This window comes from Anticarsia gemmatalis, chromosome 29 (genome assembly GCF_050436995.1).
Source record: "Anticarsia gemmatalis isolate Benzon Research Colony breed Stoneville strain chromosome 29, ilAntGemm2 primary, whole genome shotgun sequence".
NCBI lineage: Eukaryota > Metazoa > Arthropoda > Insecta > Lepidoptera > Erebidae > Anticarsia > Anticarsia gemmatalis.
In genome coordinates, this window is record NC_134773.1 from 2,095,674 (window position 1) to 2,114,927 (window position 19,254).

The 19,254-nt window shown below is 34.3% G+C and overlaps 2 protein-coding genes and 1 non-coding gene across 3 annotated transcripts in view; 2 read left to right on the forward strand and 1 right to left on the reverse strand.

Annotated features, from left to right (window-relative positions):
- The window catches only part of DCTN1-p150 (dynactin subunit 1), a 49,133-nt gene extending 37,940 nt beyond the window's left edge, over positions 1-11,193 (forward strand). Inside the window, exons 26-33 of the mRNA XM_076132920.1 lie at positions 329-358; positions 1,889-1,927; positions 4,211-4,295; positions 4,717-4,879; positions 5,358-5,477; positions 5,937-6,047; positions 7,323-7,426; positions 7,874-11,193. Of these exons, the coding sequence (XP_075989035.1) occupies positions 329-358; positions 1,889-1,927; positions 4,211-4,295; positions 4,717-4,879; positions 5,358-5,477; positions 5,937-6,047; positions 7,323-7,426; positions 7,874-7,958 (737 nt within the window). The 3' untranslated portion in view covers positions 7,959-11,193. The remainder of the gene's footprint in view (positions 1-328; positions 359-1,888; positions 1,928-4,210; positions 4,296-4,716; positions 4,880-5,357; positions 5,478-5,936; positions 6,048-7,322; positions 7,427-7,873) is intronic.
- Positions 11,194-15,848: 4,655 nt separating this feature from the next.
- On the reverse strand, positions 15,849-17,228 carry mRpL43 (mitochondrial ribosomal protein L43). Its single transcript, XM_076133195.1, has 3 exons — positions 17,003-17,228; positions 16,676-16,782; positions 15,849-16,218 (listed from the first exon to the last, which is right to left on the reverse strand). The coding sequence occupies exons 1-3, from the start codon at positions 17,137-17,139 to the stop codon at positions 15,899-15,901; spliced, it is 564 nt and encodes a 187-aa protein (XP_075989310.1). The 5' UTR covers positions 17,140-17,228; the 3' UTR covers positions 15,849-15,898.
- Positions 17,229-18,756: 1,528 nt separating this feature from the next.
- TRNAR-ACG (transfer RNA arginine (anticodon ACG)) lies at positions 18,757-18,829 on the forward strand. The gene has a single exon. It is a non-coding gene; the product is annotated as a tRNA-Arg (tRNA).
- The last annotated feature ends 425 nt before the right edge of the window (positions 18,830-19,254 follow it).

Sequence of the window (19,254 nt, forward strand, 5' to 3'; positions counted from 1 at the left end):
GGACAAATCTTTGTGTGATGAGCACGAGTATTGTTCTGAGCCTGCTTCTTAATTTATCTATGTAAGTATGTATTTAGAAGTATATAAGTATGTTTATCAGTTATTTGATTACCATAGCACAAGCTCTGCTTAGTTTGGAATCAGATGACCGTGTGTGGATTGTCCAATTATTATTATTTATAGTATCCCCTATTTTGGGAGGAGATCATTGCCAAGCAGTGGGACAGTAATGGTTTTAATAAATATATGAAGATTTATATAAAGTTAAAAACTCCTTTTTTATCGATGATAATATAAACACAATATAAAGTGTGTTGTGTGTGCGCAGCCGTGGCGCCGCCGGCGGTCCGAGACTACAGTAAGCGTATATACAAGCATGCACTCCCTTTAACAAATACATGTCGTGAATATAGGGACCTATGTGTCTTTGTATAATAGAGATTTAACCGAGATTTGAGACCCTAGGTAACCTGAGATAAAACCGTGACTTTTCTAAATTTATTAAAGATCGAAGGAAATTACTTATTTGGCAAGTTAATGTACGACGGAAAATATTCATAATACTAAGGTGCTATATCACTACAAAGTCTTCTTACTTCTTATCGTATGGTTAGTGGTCAACCTAGTGTCAAAGTTGTTCAAGCCGCCCGAAGACCTTTGACATGGCTTAACGACTGTTATCGTAGTAGATAACAACCGGGACTAATTTTTAACGTGCCCAAGCACGGCGATGCCCAGTACAAATACCACTATGTGGTCACCTATTTATGGAATGACCGCGCCAAAGGTTGCTTAACCCACAGATCGTTTACCGACCGGTGAGCGCAACTGGCTATGGGCTATAGTATAAAGAAAAGTCGCTACTCTCGTTTGTCCCTGTCTGTATGTATGCTTAGATCTTTTTGCGTTTTTTTTTAATAAATAGAGTGACTGAAATATAATGTTTAGGTGCGCAACAAAGGTATTTTGACAAGTATCTCAAAAAATTAAGTAAAGTAAAGTGATTAAACGAAGGTAAAAAAAAAAATATTGAGATTGTCATCGTTTTCTTTGAATACAGTTAAGTTGGATCTCATATTCTTTGGTTCTTGTTTTGCGCCCAGGGTCTCGGGTCTCTAATCTTTTATTCTCTATTAAAACATAACGTTTAAAACTTGAGCCAAACTTAAATACAAAAATTTACTTTCTAAGCCTAGGTCTAATATACACCTACTATTAACATAAGCACTATAGCATGCTATCCGATTTTAAAATGTATGTCGAATGAGCACATGCATGACAAACTGCAATATAATAATACTAGCTGACCCGCGCAACTTCGCCTGCGTCACATAAGAGAGAATAGGTCATCATTTTCCCCGTTTGTGCAAAATTTTTCGTTGCTACGCCACTCTCATTGGTCATAGAATAATGTTATATAGCCTATAAGCCTTACTCAATAAATAAGCTATACAACAGTAAAATATTTTTTTAAATTCGCATTAGTAGTTTCTGAGATTAGCGCGTTCAACCAAACAAACAAACTACAATTTTATAATATTAGTATAGATACTAAGCTTGAACTTTATGCCTCATAACCTAGTCGTGTATGTGGTATTGTAAAAATATCCGGCGGTAATAATAATAATTTTAAATGGGTTTAAAACGCGAGTTTTTTGGTAAAAAAACATTTTAAACCGGACGAAGCCGTGGCGGGCTGCTAGTACGTGATGTGCAATTTTATAGTCCGTCAAAAGGCGAACTTAGAAACTTAAAATTAAATAATTTAACTAACAATTATTAAGTTTGGTTCAATTTTAAAAGCAAAGAAGACACAATAATTGGTAATAAAAATTGGGCTGTAATTGTCAAAATTGATATCAAAAGTTTATAATGTAAAATATTTTAGCGGTGGCGACGCCAGTGGCCGCGCCCAAAGAGACTATGCGTAAGATATATATAAGATATGTTTTATATTATATCATTCCGTGTAGCATGGCCTTTAGATTTTTTTTTAAATTACAGATTTTTTTTTTCTTAGATTTTTTTTTAGTTTTTTTTGGACCTGAATTGTGAATTAATAATCAAATTACTAACTTTTTCAAGTGAAAAAATTTCATTAATATATTTTCGGTTGATGGAGAACAATACCTATATCGTAACAAGTGCGAGTTTTTATCATATATCCTGAGTTTGATTCTCAGTTTGGACCTACAGTTTTTTTAAATGCACACATATTATTATTCTTACTGTGGGTATTAAAATAAAATTGAGTAGTTTTCTATGGAAAGTACAGTAGGAGTAGTAATATTTTAAGTAAAAGAAGAAAATTTCATTAAACTACTTAAAATACTTAATTTACGACCAAGAAGTCGTGAGGTTCGAACCCTAAGAAACAAAAGCAATCTATAGTCCTAGAATCAACTTATTCACACTAAATTGTATTAATAAAATATAAATCCTTCATATTTTAACAGTTAATTATAAACTTTAAATTACTATCTAACATAACTAATAAAAAAGTAACTGAAAATACAATTCAGGTTCAAAAATAAATCCGTCTTTATGTATAGTGAAGGGAATGCGTCCTAAGCTTTGTTTTAATTAAACAAAAATGTGACTAATTGTTTTTTAATATTATTTAATTTTTATTTTATAAGTGTTATCATGTTTATGCATGATTGTATCGTCTTAATTGTGCTGTTTGAATTGAACCTGTTATATAAATACTTAATTTGTGAAAATAGGTAACAGAACAGAAATTTTAATTAGTCCGCCAGTCATATAATATAAAAATATAAGACACGTATTATTTTTTTCATTAAAAACCAATAAAGTGACTTATTTAAAAAGCATTAAAGTTATGGAGTTGGGGCTAATGACGTCACGGTGTTGTACATTTTGTACTCTAACGTGACGTCATGCGACTTTTCAACTCAATGTATCGCGGTAATAATTTGATTATGTCCAAAAATGACAAATACGTGTGTAATTATTTTTCACAATCTACTATAATAAATTTAACCCATTACTGTCCCACTGCTGGGCAAGGGTCTCCTCCCGTAATGAGGGAGGGGTTAGGCCTTGAGTCCACCACGCTGGCCAAGTGCGGGTTGGGGACTTTGCATGCCCTCAATAAATGTATTAAACAAATTTTTAGGCATGCAAGGTTTCCTCACGATGTTTTCCTTCGCCGTTGGAGCACGTGACAATTATTTCTAATACACACATAACTTCGAAAAGTCATTGGTGTGTTGCCTCGGGTTCGAACCTGCGACCACTTGCGTAGGAGGTGTCAACTTATACCACTCGGCTATCACTGCTCAATCAACTATAAGGACTAAAAAAACAAAATTAGCCATCATCCCAGTTTCAGCTTCTTAACTATTATGTTTTATGAGATACAGCCTGGTGACAGACAGACGGACGGACAGAGACAGCGGAGGCTTAGTAATAGGGTTCCTATTTTTACCTTTTAAGTACGGAACCCTAAAAGTTAACACATTTGGTTGTAAACATAATATGAACTATACATTTTATTTTTAACCTCCTACGCAAAAATAAGTGTGTTAAAAGTTTGACGTGTCTGTCTGTCGCATCATAACTCCCGAACGGATGCAGTGATTTCAATTTAGTTTTGTTCTGGTGACTTATTGTTCACTACAGTTCAAGTATTTCATTATTTACTTGTTCAACTCAAACAGTACTATCATTGTAACATCTTTAATATTCGCTTATCATGCATTTATACGTGAATGCTGTGCAATAACATTGACATTCAGCGGTGAAAGATCGAAATATTAATGGCTACATAAAATTTTTAAGAGATTGTAGACTTATTTATTCATTGATTTACTAGCTGACCCGAAAAACTTTGTTTTGCCATACAAATAAAAAATAATAGTGTGTGTTAGGGGTATGAAAAATAGATGTTAGCCGATTCTCAGACCTACTCAATATGCTCACAAAATTTCATGAGAATCGGTCAAGTCGTTTCGGGGGAGTATGGCAACGAAAACTGTGACGCGAGAATTTTATATATTAGATATTCAAAGTTGTATAAAGGCTTAATGCCAGGGGCATTTTCTGCCAGTCTACCTCAAGAGTAGAGAGAGAGTTTACTTAACACTTATGTACAAGTTGTTTCACTAGCTATGTTCGATCTTTCACCGCACTAACATGAAGTAACAACATAATATAACATAGCATAACATATAACATTGTATGACAGAGGAGACCCCGGTGAAGGTGTCCGCGGGCGCGCCGGTTGGAGAGGTCAATGAGGCTTTGCAGCACCAGATTAAAGTGTTGAGTTGGTGAGTGAACTAGTTACTATATTATAAGTGCGAAGGTTTGTGACTATGTATGTATGGATGTGGAGGAACGAGGTGATCATGTTCCTCTAACACAAAGGGAGGATCGTCCGACCAGGCGAGGTGATCATGCCTGCGATCAAAACGAAAAACAAAAAGTGTAAGGTGCACTTCGCAGCTGCACAAAAACAATGTTGATCACTCAGCCTAATGTTGTGGCACTTGCAAGGCATATCAAGTTTTTCCCCCTTTCAACCTCTTCGGAGGGGGGTTTTATTTTCCAAAAAATTGAGTTTAATCCTCTCTTAGAGCGCTTCTACACTTCCTAAGGTATCTTCATAGCAAATTTTGAGTGTGAACTCAAAGCACTTGTTCTGTTTCTGCCGATCGAGTAAGCCCTTGTATTGTATGCTCTATCCTCCAGGACGGTGGACCGCGAACGTTCAGCCCGTATCTCGGCGTGTCGCAAGGCAGAGCGCTTTGCATTACGCGCGCTGCGGCCGCTGGAGCACCCCGCCGCGCCCGCCGCGCTCGCCCGCAGGCACGCCGCCGCGCAGCTCGAGAGGGACCTCGCCAAGTTACAGTCGGTAAGGATATACATACTTTTTACTTCTCTTTATTTTTAGAGACTTTGAGCCATAATAGACTACGTCAGTCATACATACTTTATTTTACTTTTGTATATTTACCGACCCTACTTAACGCGGAAGAGAATAATAATGATATTTCATATCTTCGCAGCACGGTTAGTACTGTGACTGCCGCGCTGGGGTCTCGGGCTCCAATCCCGGGTTCTCAGTATTTAAGTTCGGAAATTGAGGTCATGCTTTTGCATTGCGATTGTACTTCCAAACAATCGACACAATAAAACGAAAGGCAGCAAAATAGGGTTAATAATCTAACTATTATCCCCAAAACTACATATTTTGGGTGATTTCTGATTTAAAATATCGATCTCGAAGTCGGGGAAAAAAAATCTTATTCAGGGTTAATTTACCTTGAATAATAACGAAATATTTGTCTCTTTGTGACATCAATTATATTTGTAAATTTTACACATTTCAGGAGTGGACGTTGTTCGTGGCGCGCTCCGGGCTGGTGAAGTTCCCTTCAGAGCCGGGACAGTATGCCCGCGCACTGCAGCTGCACAAGGATAAACAGAGGGAGATTAGGAGACAATTAGAGGTAGTTATTATTTTATTACAACATATTATGCGTGTGGCGGGTTTGGATCCCACCCAGGACAAATAATTGTGTGAGGATCACGAGTATCTGTTCTGAGCCTGCTTGTTAATATATCTACACTAGCTGACCCGGCAAACGTTGTTTTGCCATATAAAAAAAAATAGTGTCACTTAGGGCTATGAAAAATAGATGTTGGCCGATTCTCCGACCTACTCAATATGCTCACAAAACTTCATCAAAATCGGTCAAGCCGTTTCGGTGGAGTATGGCAACGAAAACTGTGACGCGAGAATTTTATATATTAGATAAGTGTGTATTTAATAGTATATGATTATCAGTTATTTGGTTACCATAGTACAAGCTCTGCTTAGTTTGGCATCAAATGACCGTGTGAAAAATTTAATTATTAAAAAATAAATAAATAAGTAACGAATAACCAAACTTTCTATTTTATTACAGACTCGCCTCGCGACTTTACAAGCTGAAGTGAAACAACAGCTATTAGTTCACCGTCCATGGCGCTGTATTGAAGCTGACTTCGCAGAGTTCCCAGCTCCCGAATTAGCTGCGGTAAGACCTTAAATATTATCTTAGGTTAGGTTTCCTAGGCTTTTTCCGCACTTAGCCTCCTAATTGGGCCTTTGTGCGTGTATCTACCCTCTTACATTGTTGCGTTGATTCACCCTCACTCCAGCCATCCTAGTTCCTCCCAGAACTTCAGTAGCTTTTTCAAGAATAAATATTATCTTAGTGTTGCATCCGTCAATGTGTCGAGTAACACAGTCAGTAGCGAATAAACACTCAAAGTTCAGATTTCCTTCCAAGACACACTGAAGATACGATAAACAACCTTATTATCTATACTAATATTATAAAGCTGAAGAGTTTGTTTGTTTGTTTGAACGCGCTAATCTCAGGAACTACTGGTCCGATTTGAAAAATTCTTTCAGTGTTACATAGCCCATTTGTCGAGGAAGGCTATAGGCTATATATCATCACGCTACGACCAAAAGGAGCAGAGTAGTAAAAAAAATGTTACAAAAACGGGGGAAATTATGACCCATTCTCTCTTATGTGACGCAAGCGAAGTTGCGCGGGTCAGCTAGTCTTAATATATCCAACGTCAATCTGGGTAACTTCGAATCATTTGGGTAACATTGACAGTGGGAATACAAACCAACACAATTGATAAAAGTTTATCTTAGTTTTGCAAACTTTTATCAATTGTGTTGGTTTCATATGAAAAAAATTATCGAAACTAAACATATACCCACTGTCAATGTTACCCAAATGATTCAAAGTTACTTTAAGTTACCCAGATTGACTGTACCATTATTATATTTTTTTAATGGCAACTCACGAACTAAGAACTTGGTAATAGACTGGGTTACCGAAAAAATGGACTTGTAAAATTATCAAACGTGTACTCGTAAAAGGTTAATTTTAAATGCTCACGCTATGTAAATATTACTGGTAAAAATAATGAAATTATAATTATTACAGATTGAGGGTGACAAATCAACATCGAGCTATGCTGCGCTGTGCTATGTTTGTGCTTGAGATTGTATTAAACAGAGCGCAGCCTCATACAGCGTAGCACAGCTTGGTTTGTTTGTATCCTCATTAAAATATTAGACAAGCGAGTTGACCAAACATAGCACAGCGCAGCCATAGCGCAGCATAGCCCAATGTTGATTTGTCACCCTGAAGCAGTTTTGGCACATGAAATAGCCATGGCAAACTACTAACGATAAATAAAAAAAAACTTCAAAAATACTTCTCTATCCTAGTATATTGCTATTAATAATATTTCTTAATTCATACTGATATTTGTATTGTTTGTAGGTGTTATCATCGAAGTCGGTAGACATCGGCACTATCAAGTACCCGGCGCCGACGCAGGGAGCGGCCGAAGACACTATATTCGTTACACCTACACAACTAGCCAAGTAAGTATTCTAAATAAAATATTGAGTTTTATACAAGTTATCCAATGCAAGAAAAATCTAAGATTTTCTTAAAGGAAATATCCCTAAAACTATTTGTTTGTTGTCGAAGATGACAAAATTGGGGGAAAATATAAGATTTTTTAAAATTGGTCATATTTTTGACAGACTACCTAGTGGTTACTCGGTCTAGATCAAGATTCAATAGGGCTCTAATGAATGGTCCGATATTGCTATGTAGAAAAATAAAACTTCAATAAAAATAATATATAATTCTAATAATTTAATCACTACGGGATATTTTATAAGATAACAGAAATATTCAAGGTTTTCTTTTTATTTACTTACGTCACAATTAAAAATTTTAATGTTTCATAACTTGCCCTAAATGACTTCAATACCACATAAATATGTACATAGTATTTTCTAAATGTTATCCATTAATTTCAGATTACGCGAGCTGGTAAACGAACTGCAATCCGACGATGTAAAGCTGGAACTGCGGCCACTAGACCACACTGTGTGCGCCGCTTAACTTAGTTATATGTACTAAATTTATCCCGTATATAGGCATTACTAGTTAAATATTATTATGTCCAACATTAAATTGAAAACTCTTGTTGTTAGTGATCAGGTTTCTCTCGGAATTAACTACCAAACTAGCGCATGATTGAACGCTAGTTTAAAGTGAAACTAATAGGATTGTTTGATGTACAGTCAACTTGGGTAACTTTGAATCATTTGGGTAACATTGAACGTGGGAATTTGAACTAGTTTCGATTATTTTTTCATATGAAACCAACACAATTGATAAAGATTCATTTTAGTTTTGCACTTTTATCAATTGTGTTTATGAGAAAGGAAGTTTTTATTATAACGTTAATTTATTTAGGTCGAATTTTAACCACTGGGCGACCACTAGTACACATTTTTGCTAACAATACGTAAAATAAATGAGAAAGACATACTTAGGTTAGGTTAGGTCCAGCCATCCTAGTTCCTCCAAAGACATACTTATAATTAGTAGTCATTTTCATTTCATATATCAATTTATCTTCTTACTACTTCTTACTATCAATAAAATATTGTTATATAGCTACGATTACTATATTTTATTAAACGAGGAGAGTTCGCCATAGCCAATATACATTGGTAAATAAATTGTTAAATATGAAATGATTATTACTATTAATCCCTCCATACTAATATTATAAATGCGAAAGTAACTCTGTCTGTCTGTTACTCAATCACGCCTAAATTACTGAACCAATTTGTATGAAATTTGGTGTGGAGATATTTTGATACCCGAGAAAGGACATAGGCTACTTGACGCATTCCCATGGGAAAATTCAGGTAGCAGACGAAGTCGCGGGTAAAAGCTAGTATGGTAGATAAATTGTTAAATATAAAATTATTATTACTATTATACTAGCTGACCTAGGGATCTTTGTATCGCCTAAAAGCCGGCTCATGATTTTTTTTATCTTACTATTTTTTTTCCGTAAGAACCACCACTAGTTTATGGTACATGTACAGGTCTCAGCTTCGAATCCTGAGTCGGGCCAAAAAGTATTTTCCAAGATTTTGTGTTGAAAATTTCTGAGAGATTGCCCGTAGTTGGGAAGTTGAAATCGTAGACCTCCGTGCCTCGGAGAGCACGTGTCGCCGTCGGTCCTGTGCCTGACCTCTCACTGGTCGTGTCGGTTATCCGTCCCACCAAACTATGAGAGTGAAGGAATAGAGAGTGTACCTGTGTATTGTACACACGACACTATAAACAAAGTCCTGCACAGTTGGTTTCAATGAAATTAAGGATGTTATTTTAACTAGTAATGCTTATAAACATATTTTTTACTGATATAAATAAAAATATATCTTAAATTGAAATATTAGAATGTAAAATCTTTGCTTTAGTATTAAAAATGAGATATTAGTGTTATCAAACTCGAAATAAGTCCACTTTTACGGTTGCCCACTGCTGGGCTCTTAGATATGGACAAATAGTACACATTCTTTTCTGTTATGCTTGTTGTAGATGAAATGATAATTATGTCCAATGCTGGACAAAATCTACTTGAGGAAATTATAGAGGTAATAAAAAAAAAGAAGCATGGATACTACTAAAAATATATAGAACAAAATGCATGCTTAATTTACTAATTTAATAAGTAATAGTCTTAGTATAAAATGAGATTATTATTTTAGTCTTACTGACAGACGTGGTGTCAGCTCTGATTAGTGTTTTATAACATTAGACTGCCTCCGTGGCGCAGTGGTTTGTCATCACGCCGCTACCATTGCGTTAGGAGGTCGTGAGTTCGATTCCCACACGGAACAGTTATTTGTGCGATCCACAAATTATTGTTTCGGGTCTGGTACTTTGTGTCCGTTGTTTGTATGTTTGTAAAAGACCCCGCGACACAAAAGCAATTCTAGCGGGAGTTGTCTTTTAAAAGAAAAAGATCTGTCACTTATATACAGTTTCAAAATTGATTGAAAGTGTACACTGTATAACTAATCAGAGATTACAACACGTTTATAAGTAAAACAGTTTGTTAGTCGATACAAAAAGCCACATATTCTCATTAATATTTAATTTATTAATGACAAATTCTGGCATGAAAAAGACATCGAAATTGAAATAAATATCTCTGCTAACCCTGCGAAGGACTATGCTTGATGATATTGCTATACTAACCCCCGGTTTCTGGGGTACATTTAGCGGTAGTTTATCTATTCAATAGCGTTTAATCTGACAAACAATCAGTCTAGTCTTTCTTCCAAACTATGTTGGAGTCGGCTTCCAGTCTCACCGGATGCAGCTGAATATCAATATTTTACATGGAGCGACTGCCTGCTGAGCTTAAGCTGAAATAAACGTGACAGTTTGAATAGATAAACTATCGCTAAATGTGCCTCAGAAACCGGGCATAAATCCATGTGTAGAATTTATTAGGTACCTACAATGAAGGACTATGCGAACGAAATCATGACAAGCTAGAAACATGAAGCATGCTGTAACAATAGCCGCCTTTACAAACATACTCTATCGGACGTTCTTAGGAGCGTACAGGATTACGCACGGGAAAGCAGCGCGCTCTTCGCTCACGATTTTCTTCGCGGACTTGACAGATGAGCGCGGCGCGTGGTCTTTCCTTTCCCCTTACACGCGCGATTGTTGTTTCATACGCGATAGAGTGTGTGCAAATGGGGCTAATGTATGGAGATACTGATTTATTTGTCTGCTATATCATAATGTTTATAGTATAGATGACATCTGCTGGTAATATTAGTCAAGTTAATTTGATAGCTGTTGTTAAGTTCACGATGGAAAATATAGCAGGTATTGAAGTCAGTCTGATAAATGAAATGTTTAAATAAAATATTATATAAATTTTGTTATAACCAATGCAAATAAAATAATATTTAATTATAATTCGCACTATTGCTGCTATTATTTCGCACATATCTTGAGATATTGTTGGAAATGACAGACTTTTTGGAGCGAGAGAATTCTAAGATGTAAATAAAATCCATTGTAACACATGAAGTAAGAAATCATTGTAACATCTAAGTAAAAGTAGAAATCGTTTCAGGAATGTTGTATTGTCACATTTAATTAAAGCTTGCGTGTGATTTTAATTTGTTTAATTTTGTATGGAAATGCAAATGTCTGACATTTCCAACAATATTTTATAAAATGTAAGCGCTTGTTATTTGTATATAAGGAGTATAACGTACTTATTATGAATAAAGTATTATTTATTGAATTATCTATTATTAATTTTTCCCTTTACTATTTATTTGAAATACAATACATTATTTAGAGAAAAGTTTCGCGCCAAGATTTGATTCTCTCGCCATAAGCGGCATTTTATTATTTCTGAACGAACTTCTTCGAAACGACGTTGACACAAAACAATTACAAATCTATTTGATTAGTCGTGAAATCTTAATTATTATTAAATCTTACTTATATTTAACCTTTTCACCGCCAGAGTAATATTGAAAATCGGTGTTCCCCACGCCAAGCAATAAATTCCTTCGTTTATACCTACAAAATAATAGTCACGGGAAAAGTGTATATCGATAAAACTTCGATTAATTTTACGTGTTCTTATATTATGAGTAAAAATTGCATAAAAGTACCACAAAATTTTATTGAATTTCTCCCATGTGTCAACTTTACACTACTCAGTACTCATTACCCAAAAATAACAATGATATACACGAACAATTTGCATAAAAAAAGTACTTAATTCAAATATTTTATTCAAAAAGTCACAGCACTAATCCCAGTTGTGACGACACCTTTTGACGTTAAGAAACGCCACTGGCGTGGTCAGCGCTGCGATTTCAAATTTTGCCGCCTTATATTAGAGATGTACCAGTGTGACCCGCTCCTGCTTAGCACGGGTATTTAATAACAATATTTCTCCACTATTTCTTGAATGTAATATTATACATAAAACATTCCTTTTTAATCATTCTATCTATTAAAAAAACGCATCAATATCTGTTGCGTAGTTTTAACGATTTAAGCATACAAATATACTATGTAGTGATAACATATTTCTAATATTGAATAACGACAAAAGTAGTAACTATACCTAAAAGGTACAATAAACATAGATAGTACGTATTGGCATGATAACTGTGTTTTTTTGTTAGTCCTACAACATTAATAATACCTTTATTGTTTGTTTAATGTATTCAAACAATAACTTACCTCTAAATCGTCACTCCTTAAAGATTCTGCTTCAGAATATGTAACATCATCTTCTACACCTTCTAACACTCTCAACAGCTCTTCTGTCGTCATTTGACTTGAAGACATTTTTGTGGCGCAGATGGTGTACGAAAAATTTATTATACACAAGAATTTATGTACCTATTATTAATAACGTATTGCAACAACACTACGAGTGTCCAGCAGCGCGGGTGACGTCAGAGCGCGCCGTCTCATTCCGTCAGTGGCGTACGAAGCACTGTAAGGGATTCCGCTAATAGAGATGCGCGAGAGTTGCCACAAAATGATCGATTTGCACTTATTTAGTCATGAGTTTATCACTAGATATGGTAGTTTTATTACATATTTAGGTTTGTATTGAATCTAATTTAAAACATATCAGACAAAAAATTTTTTTTTCAGAAAGGAGTGAAGTATTTCAATTTGTTTTCGAAATATTGCATAAAGTGTTTAGATTGTAGTCCTTTTCCTTGCACATCACTAGTTGACGCGTCTTCACGTCTGTGGCGTGGATTTGCGGGCTAAATTTATACATTTTGCATGATGATTTACTTTGTTTTTTTTTCAGGTACAACTGTCTAATTATTATATGTCTTTGTGTAATAATGTAATAAATATGTTTAGGTAATAATAACAGGAGAAAGAAAACACTTGAAACGTATTGTTGTATGTTTATTTTGAACTATAAAAAAGTGATATTTTTGACGTGCTATCACGTCGATGGCGTCGTGAGCGATTTTCAATTTTACGTCTCTTAACGTCCGTGGCGGTGAAAAGGTTAATGCTATACCGAAATTACAGAAAAATCTTGAAATAGTATTTATCGTGTAAGCTTAATAATATTATATTATCTTGTCTACGATTACCGAACGAAAGTGTAGTTGTCAAATAGTTTTTTCAGCGCAGCGCGCTCATATTTTTCAATTTGTATTAAAATTTGAAACATTTAATTCTAGAAGAGGAGCTGTATACATTTTGATTGGTAAGCATTTAAATAATTTATAATATCCGACAGGCGACAGATTGGGAAAAAAATGGAGTAACAACAAAGAAAAGCGCACGACAGCGCAGTCAACACAATATTATTTGAGAGCGGCAAACTCGCCGCGTCTCGTATTTCATTGAAATTGATTAACATTTCTTAATTGAAGACTAATTGTTATTCTTTGGATAATGTCGTTTGTATGTTCTTACAATGATCCCTACCTACCATTGAATTGTGTAAAGATTTATTTTACTTATTGATACTTTCAATTTCTGTAAACATATTCAACAAGTAAGCTTTATAGGTATTATATATTATATACATACATAAAAATATCTCGCCTGCTTCCTAAAGGAGTAGGCAAACGCCATAAAACGTAAGTAATTACAAAACAGAATAATCTATTATTAATTTCGCTTTCTAGAAAATGTCCGACGAATGGGTAACATGCCCTTATGAGGCCTCTCACCGAGTCCCGCGCAGTCGGATTCAAATGCACATCGTCAAATGTCAGAAGAATCATCCAAAATTAGAAATATGTCCGTATAATGCCAGTCACCGGTTCCCGGCGGACAAATTGAGGGCCCATTGCGATAAGTGCCCCGATCAGCCCGAAGCACTGATCAATGATCATTTTTCTCAAAGAGGCAAGATTATGAAACCAACACCTGTATTTAAAAATGATATTTTTGGCAAAACTGATGCTGACGATGAAAATTGGGATGATTAGAACAAATATTCTGACTTCAAAATGCTGAGCTGAAGACTAAATATATTTTTAGGAGTATGTTTTATTTTTGTTTAGTTTTAAGGACTAGTAATCTATTTTACTGTTATAGTTTAAGTACTAGAGTTAAAATATTATTTGTTATTATAATACTTTTCATACATTCCTCAGTTGAAACAATTGTAGGAATACATTTATAAAATGTGTATAACTGACACATAATGATTAAAGTTTACTTTAAGTATAAATATTGGAAAGTAGATAGAAACTCAACTGCATTGAGTATTGCAGTATTTTATTTTCAATCAAAGTGTCAATGTTTCTGTTATATGCTTAGTGTTATAAGATTTAAAAGTTATTACTACTTGTTTTAAGGTGACTTGATTTCAAATAAGTAATTTTGAAATAGTAATAGGCATAACATTGCAGTGTTTATATGTTAACATTCTAAAGTATAGTGCTGTTTAGACAGTTAGAGAGATCTATCTAATTGAACCCACAAATGCCTGTCTTTAAAAGCTGATATGATTAATAAGTGAAAAGAAATTTGATTATTTATTGCACTCTATAGCTACATAATGTTGCTTTGCCAATCATTTGTGTTATTAGTTTCTAAAATGTCTCTTTCCATATTATATTTTCATACTATAAGTGTTATTAAATGTGCCATAGTATATATTATAGGTCAATGTGTATATATTATAAAGTTTCCATGTTTGTGGTAAATAACATAGTTTAAGCATAGGTGTCGCCAAACTTGAAAACAAGTACATCGGTGTTTTAGATAACCAACTGAATGTAGACTTAACCCTGAATTCTGAGGCACGTTTAGCGATAGTTTATCTATTCAATAGTATCAAAACTCATATAAAACAAACGCTATTGAATAGAAAAACTACCGCTAAATGTACTCAGAAACCGGGGGCTAGTGCAGAAGACTTGGTTAATTGTTGTAAAAATCAGACTACCCAACCACAATTAGCCTGTGCTATTGTACTCTGCAATTACTTTACCTAAAGATTGTTTAATACAATAATAATATGATTATTTCAATCCAATCTGTAAGCAAATAATAACCCGTATTAGGAGATGTTTTGCTATGTGTTTTAATTGTTAAAAATATTATTTTATTATTGAAATATTAGGTAGAAAACAGTTCAAATTGTTTGGCAGCTTTTATAGCTATTTTCTGTCAAGTATGTCTTTGCATTTTAAATACTAAAAGTATCCAGTTACTTGTAGATGATACTTTTATCTTGACTTGAGACTTAAAACCCCGTATAATTTGTAAATATTATCACTGAGACCGCAGGATATAGTTTTCTGGCCTTACTGCACTGAAATATAATATGTTTGTGTCAAAACTAGGAGACAATATCTCGGAAAATATTATTTTTAAGCCTTACTCTGTCGAAGTAAGTAAAATGTTCTGCTTATATGTTTTATTAAGTATTACTAATGCTATAGATAAATGCGTAAAATAGTGTTGACTTTGAAAGTCTCATACTGATTATAAGACCTCTCATTATTTTACCAATGAGTTTATTTATTAACTAAAATCCCAATATTGTTCTGAATATTGTCTGTATTATGTATCAAATGAGAATGCTAGTTTCACTACATATAAGTGCCGGATTGTCTACCTCGTAGATAAAGTGACATACACTAATCATATTGTTGTTCAAAAAGGTTCGGTGTGTAATCAAAAGTCCTGTATGACAAGATGTATGGATGTGAATGAGGCAAGGGAAGTTGGTGAGGACTGTATCAAGTGGCGTTCTCTGGTCTTTATCTCTCCCTAGAAAAAAAAGGTTAGGTGTGATATGAGGTATGTATGTATTTGGATAAGGAGTCTGCAAAGGGATGGAAACAATTGTTAAATCCTTTTAATTGTTAATTCCTCCTACTTATACTTGTTAAAACCACAGTTAAATATTATTTTCCTAAAAATAAGACACCTCAATAACTTACTAACAATTTATTACTATACAAAACTAAATTAAACTATTGCATTCATTCTCCAGTCTTCAAATCTTCCGTTTTGGCCGCTAGCTTTTGTTTCTCAAACAATAACCTCAATTGTTCTGTAGCCGACATTGGTAATCTATCATTAGCTCCGAAAGCAGGGTTTGGTAACTCTGCGGTATTCAACTCGGGATTCTTGAAGGTGAATGGTGTCCAAGGTCCTTGGATGGATGGGTGATCGGTGTACTGGTATTTGCGGAGTCGTGTTGCGGACACGTCACCTTGTTGTGTGCGGAGTACTTCGATCCATTTGGTTATTTCTGCCTGTGTTTTGTTGTGCATGCTCATCCAGACTCGGTCACCGTTTACTGGAATGAATAAGATATAAATGTATTATTGAGGCTAGGGTATAGTATCAATTGCAGATGATAAACAGGTTAACTTACAGCTATGTCTAAAGAAAGGTAAATCTAGAACTAAACAAGTACTGCAGCATTGGTTAATTCATTTGTCACAATTCAGACTAGACTAGGTGAGCACTACTCGTAACGCGGTCCTGTATGACAAGGTGTTTGTATGTGTATAACGCAAGGGAAGTTTGTAAGGATTTCATACAAAGTGGCGTTCTTAGTTCTCTGTCTACACCATTGGGAAAAAGGTGTAATATTATGTTACATACATACATTTCAGACTAATTGTAATGTTATCATACCTTATATAACCATTCAATAAATGAAGAGCTTTCGAACTGTATACAACAAAAATATAACTAATGGAAACTAGAAGCTATATATTTGTAAGAGCTAAAGATGTTTCAACACTTACGATATTCGCCGACTACAACTGGTCCCCTGTGTCGTCTAGGCTTCAAGTATACCACAACACCAGGGTTCTGCTCAGCAAAGCTTACTAGGTCTTGTTCTATGAAATCCCTGCAATGTACAATAGAATGATAAAGTCTCTGGTCTACAAATGAAATATTTAAGACTTACAACTTTTCAAACAATGATGGACGATAAAATTTTGAATTACAAGTTATCGGAGAAGTAAACAGTAAACTGTATTCTCTCTTTCATAAAGAAAGATTAATGGAAAAGAGTTCTATCAAATTGGACATTTTTATTTACATAATATTAAAATAGTTGTACGCACCTCATTCCTCGACTAGATCCATTACTTTTGCAGAATTTCAACACAATTCGCTGTAACTGACCCACGTATCGTCCGACACCGTTCTGTAAAGGTGCCCGGACGAAGCCGGAGGCCAAAAACAAGTTCTTAGCCGACATTTTATGTAAATAATTGTGATTTTACGTTTATTCTTGCTTTTATAAATATTTGGAGGTTAGGATCTGTGTTATGAAATCTGACAGTTGATATCTGTCAATTTTGATGTTTCGTGTTGTTATTGCAAGTTTATTAAACGCTTTCGTAGTATGTTTATCAATCTCTTAAACTTCGGCAGTCATAATTATTTTGCCTAATAATTTGGTAATAAATAATATGTTCGATTTTTAATCGACAGTAAACAGTGTGCCAACTTTATAAATAAAAAAAATAATATATAGTTGACTCAAAAATAGACCAGATTGTCTTTACATGCATATACCCAAATGCAGTCCCCGAACGTATTACTAACTAATATTAATTTTACTTGGTGTAATAATGAGAAAATAAGCAACATGCCGAAGTCACAGTATTTTAGAAGCGAGTTAAAGATATGGTTTTAAGTATTCGGCGGCTAGCCAAAATGGCTTTCGCTGTTGATTACTTTTCGCCACAACGCAGGAGCAATCACCTGACACAATGTGTTTCATTTAGCCGTATTTAGATTACAACGTAATAGTAATAGTATTGTAACAAAATGGCCGCGATCCAACTCAACAGCTGGGCTTATAATTTATCTTTTATAATTATAGCTTTGTTATGAGCTATTAGGAAGCTGTTTATGTTTTCACCTGTGTAATAATTATATGCACGATAAAACAACATCAATTATTTTTGATAAATTTACTAACTGTAAGCTTATATGTATATTATAGATAGCGTATGTGCTGCAGTGGCTATGATAAGTGGTCATTGATTCGATTCCCACAAAAAAATAATAAAATATGCTCTGGTTTTTAGAATTCCGTACCCAAGGAGAAAGAACTAGACCCGTCTTCGCTGTCGCTGTATTTCTGTTACCGCTATAGCAATAAATAGATACAGAAAAAAGTATTCAAGGGAAATTGTATACAACAAACGTAATTTTATGGTAAATAAATAAATATATAAGGTAAATAATGGTACTAAATGAACCCTCCAAATGGACGTCCAACTGTCACTTGGCCGGTTTTATTACTTGAATATAAAAGTCTTATCTTTTTTTGTTTTATTAAATAAAGAGAAATAAAAATAAAGACAAAATGTTCAAAGTAAATAAGTATATTATATACTTAACTGTCTCCGTAAAACAGTAATTTGGCAATGAATGCAATACGACTTCGAGCAAATGAAAAGTTTATTTTTATTACGTATTTTATATTGCTTAAACTAAATAGCTTATTGCATCTTAAAAACCTGTATCTGGTACACATCTTGTTTAATCAAAATATTTACGTTATAGTTATTTATAGCGGGTGCTGTTTAATAACAGTTTAAAAATAATGTGGTGCTTTTTTAACCTTGGTATTGAAAGAACCACATTATCGGAAAAATAGGGTAGGTACCTTATTTTTTTAAATCGAAAGATAGATAATTGTTAAAATCGTTGTAAAAAGTTTTTAGTCTTGTCTACCCTCGAACAATGCCTGAATTTGTGCATTAGAGAAAAAGCCAATTGCTAGGTATGTCATTTAAAAATCGATACGTTTCCGAACAATTGCAATGCAACTTAGGAGTAGCTTTAACGTTTAGGAACACTAGGCCCTGTGGCGCAATGGATAACGCGTCTGACTACGGATCAGAAGATTCCAGGTTCGAATCCTGGCAGGGTCGCTAAACAGGTATCTTTTTGTATAAAATTACAGTACAAAAACTCATTACGCCAGATTTCAGTTATTTGAAAAAGACAGGTTACTAAAAATAACTAGAAAGCCAATATTCAATATTTATCTTTTTAACTACGGCTGATGACAGCTCGACATTGGATATCCATTAACGCGTTAAATAGTTCAAATATTTTTCTAATGTTAGGTAACCCTCGTAAATAGGTAAACAATTTTGGCTAAGTATACTTCATAGTCCACCTACTGATATTGTTATTCAATTTTTTTAGTAACAAAATGGAGTTTTATAAGTTCTTGTGCTATATATACTACTTTGCTTCAGAGGATTTGATTATTACGACTCAATTTAGAGCCTAAATTAAACTGCTTTGTGTTAAATCGCCTTAGCAAACTATCAAAACTATAGGTTAAACG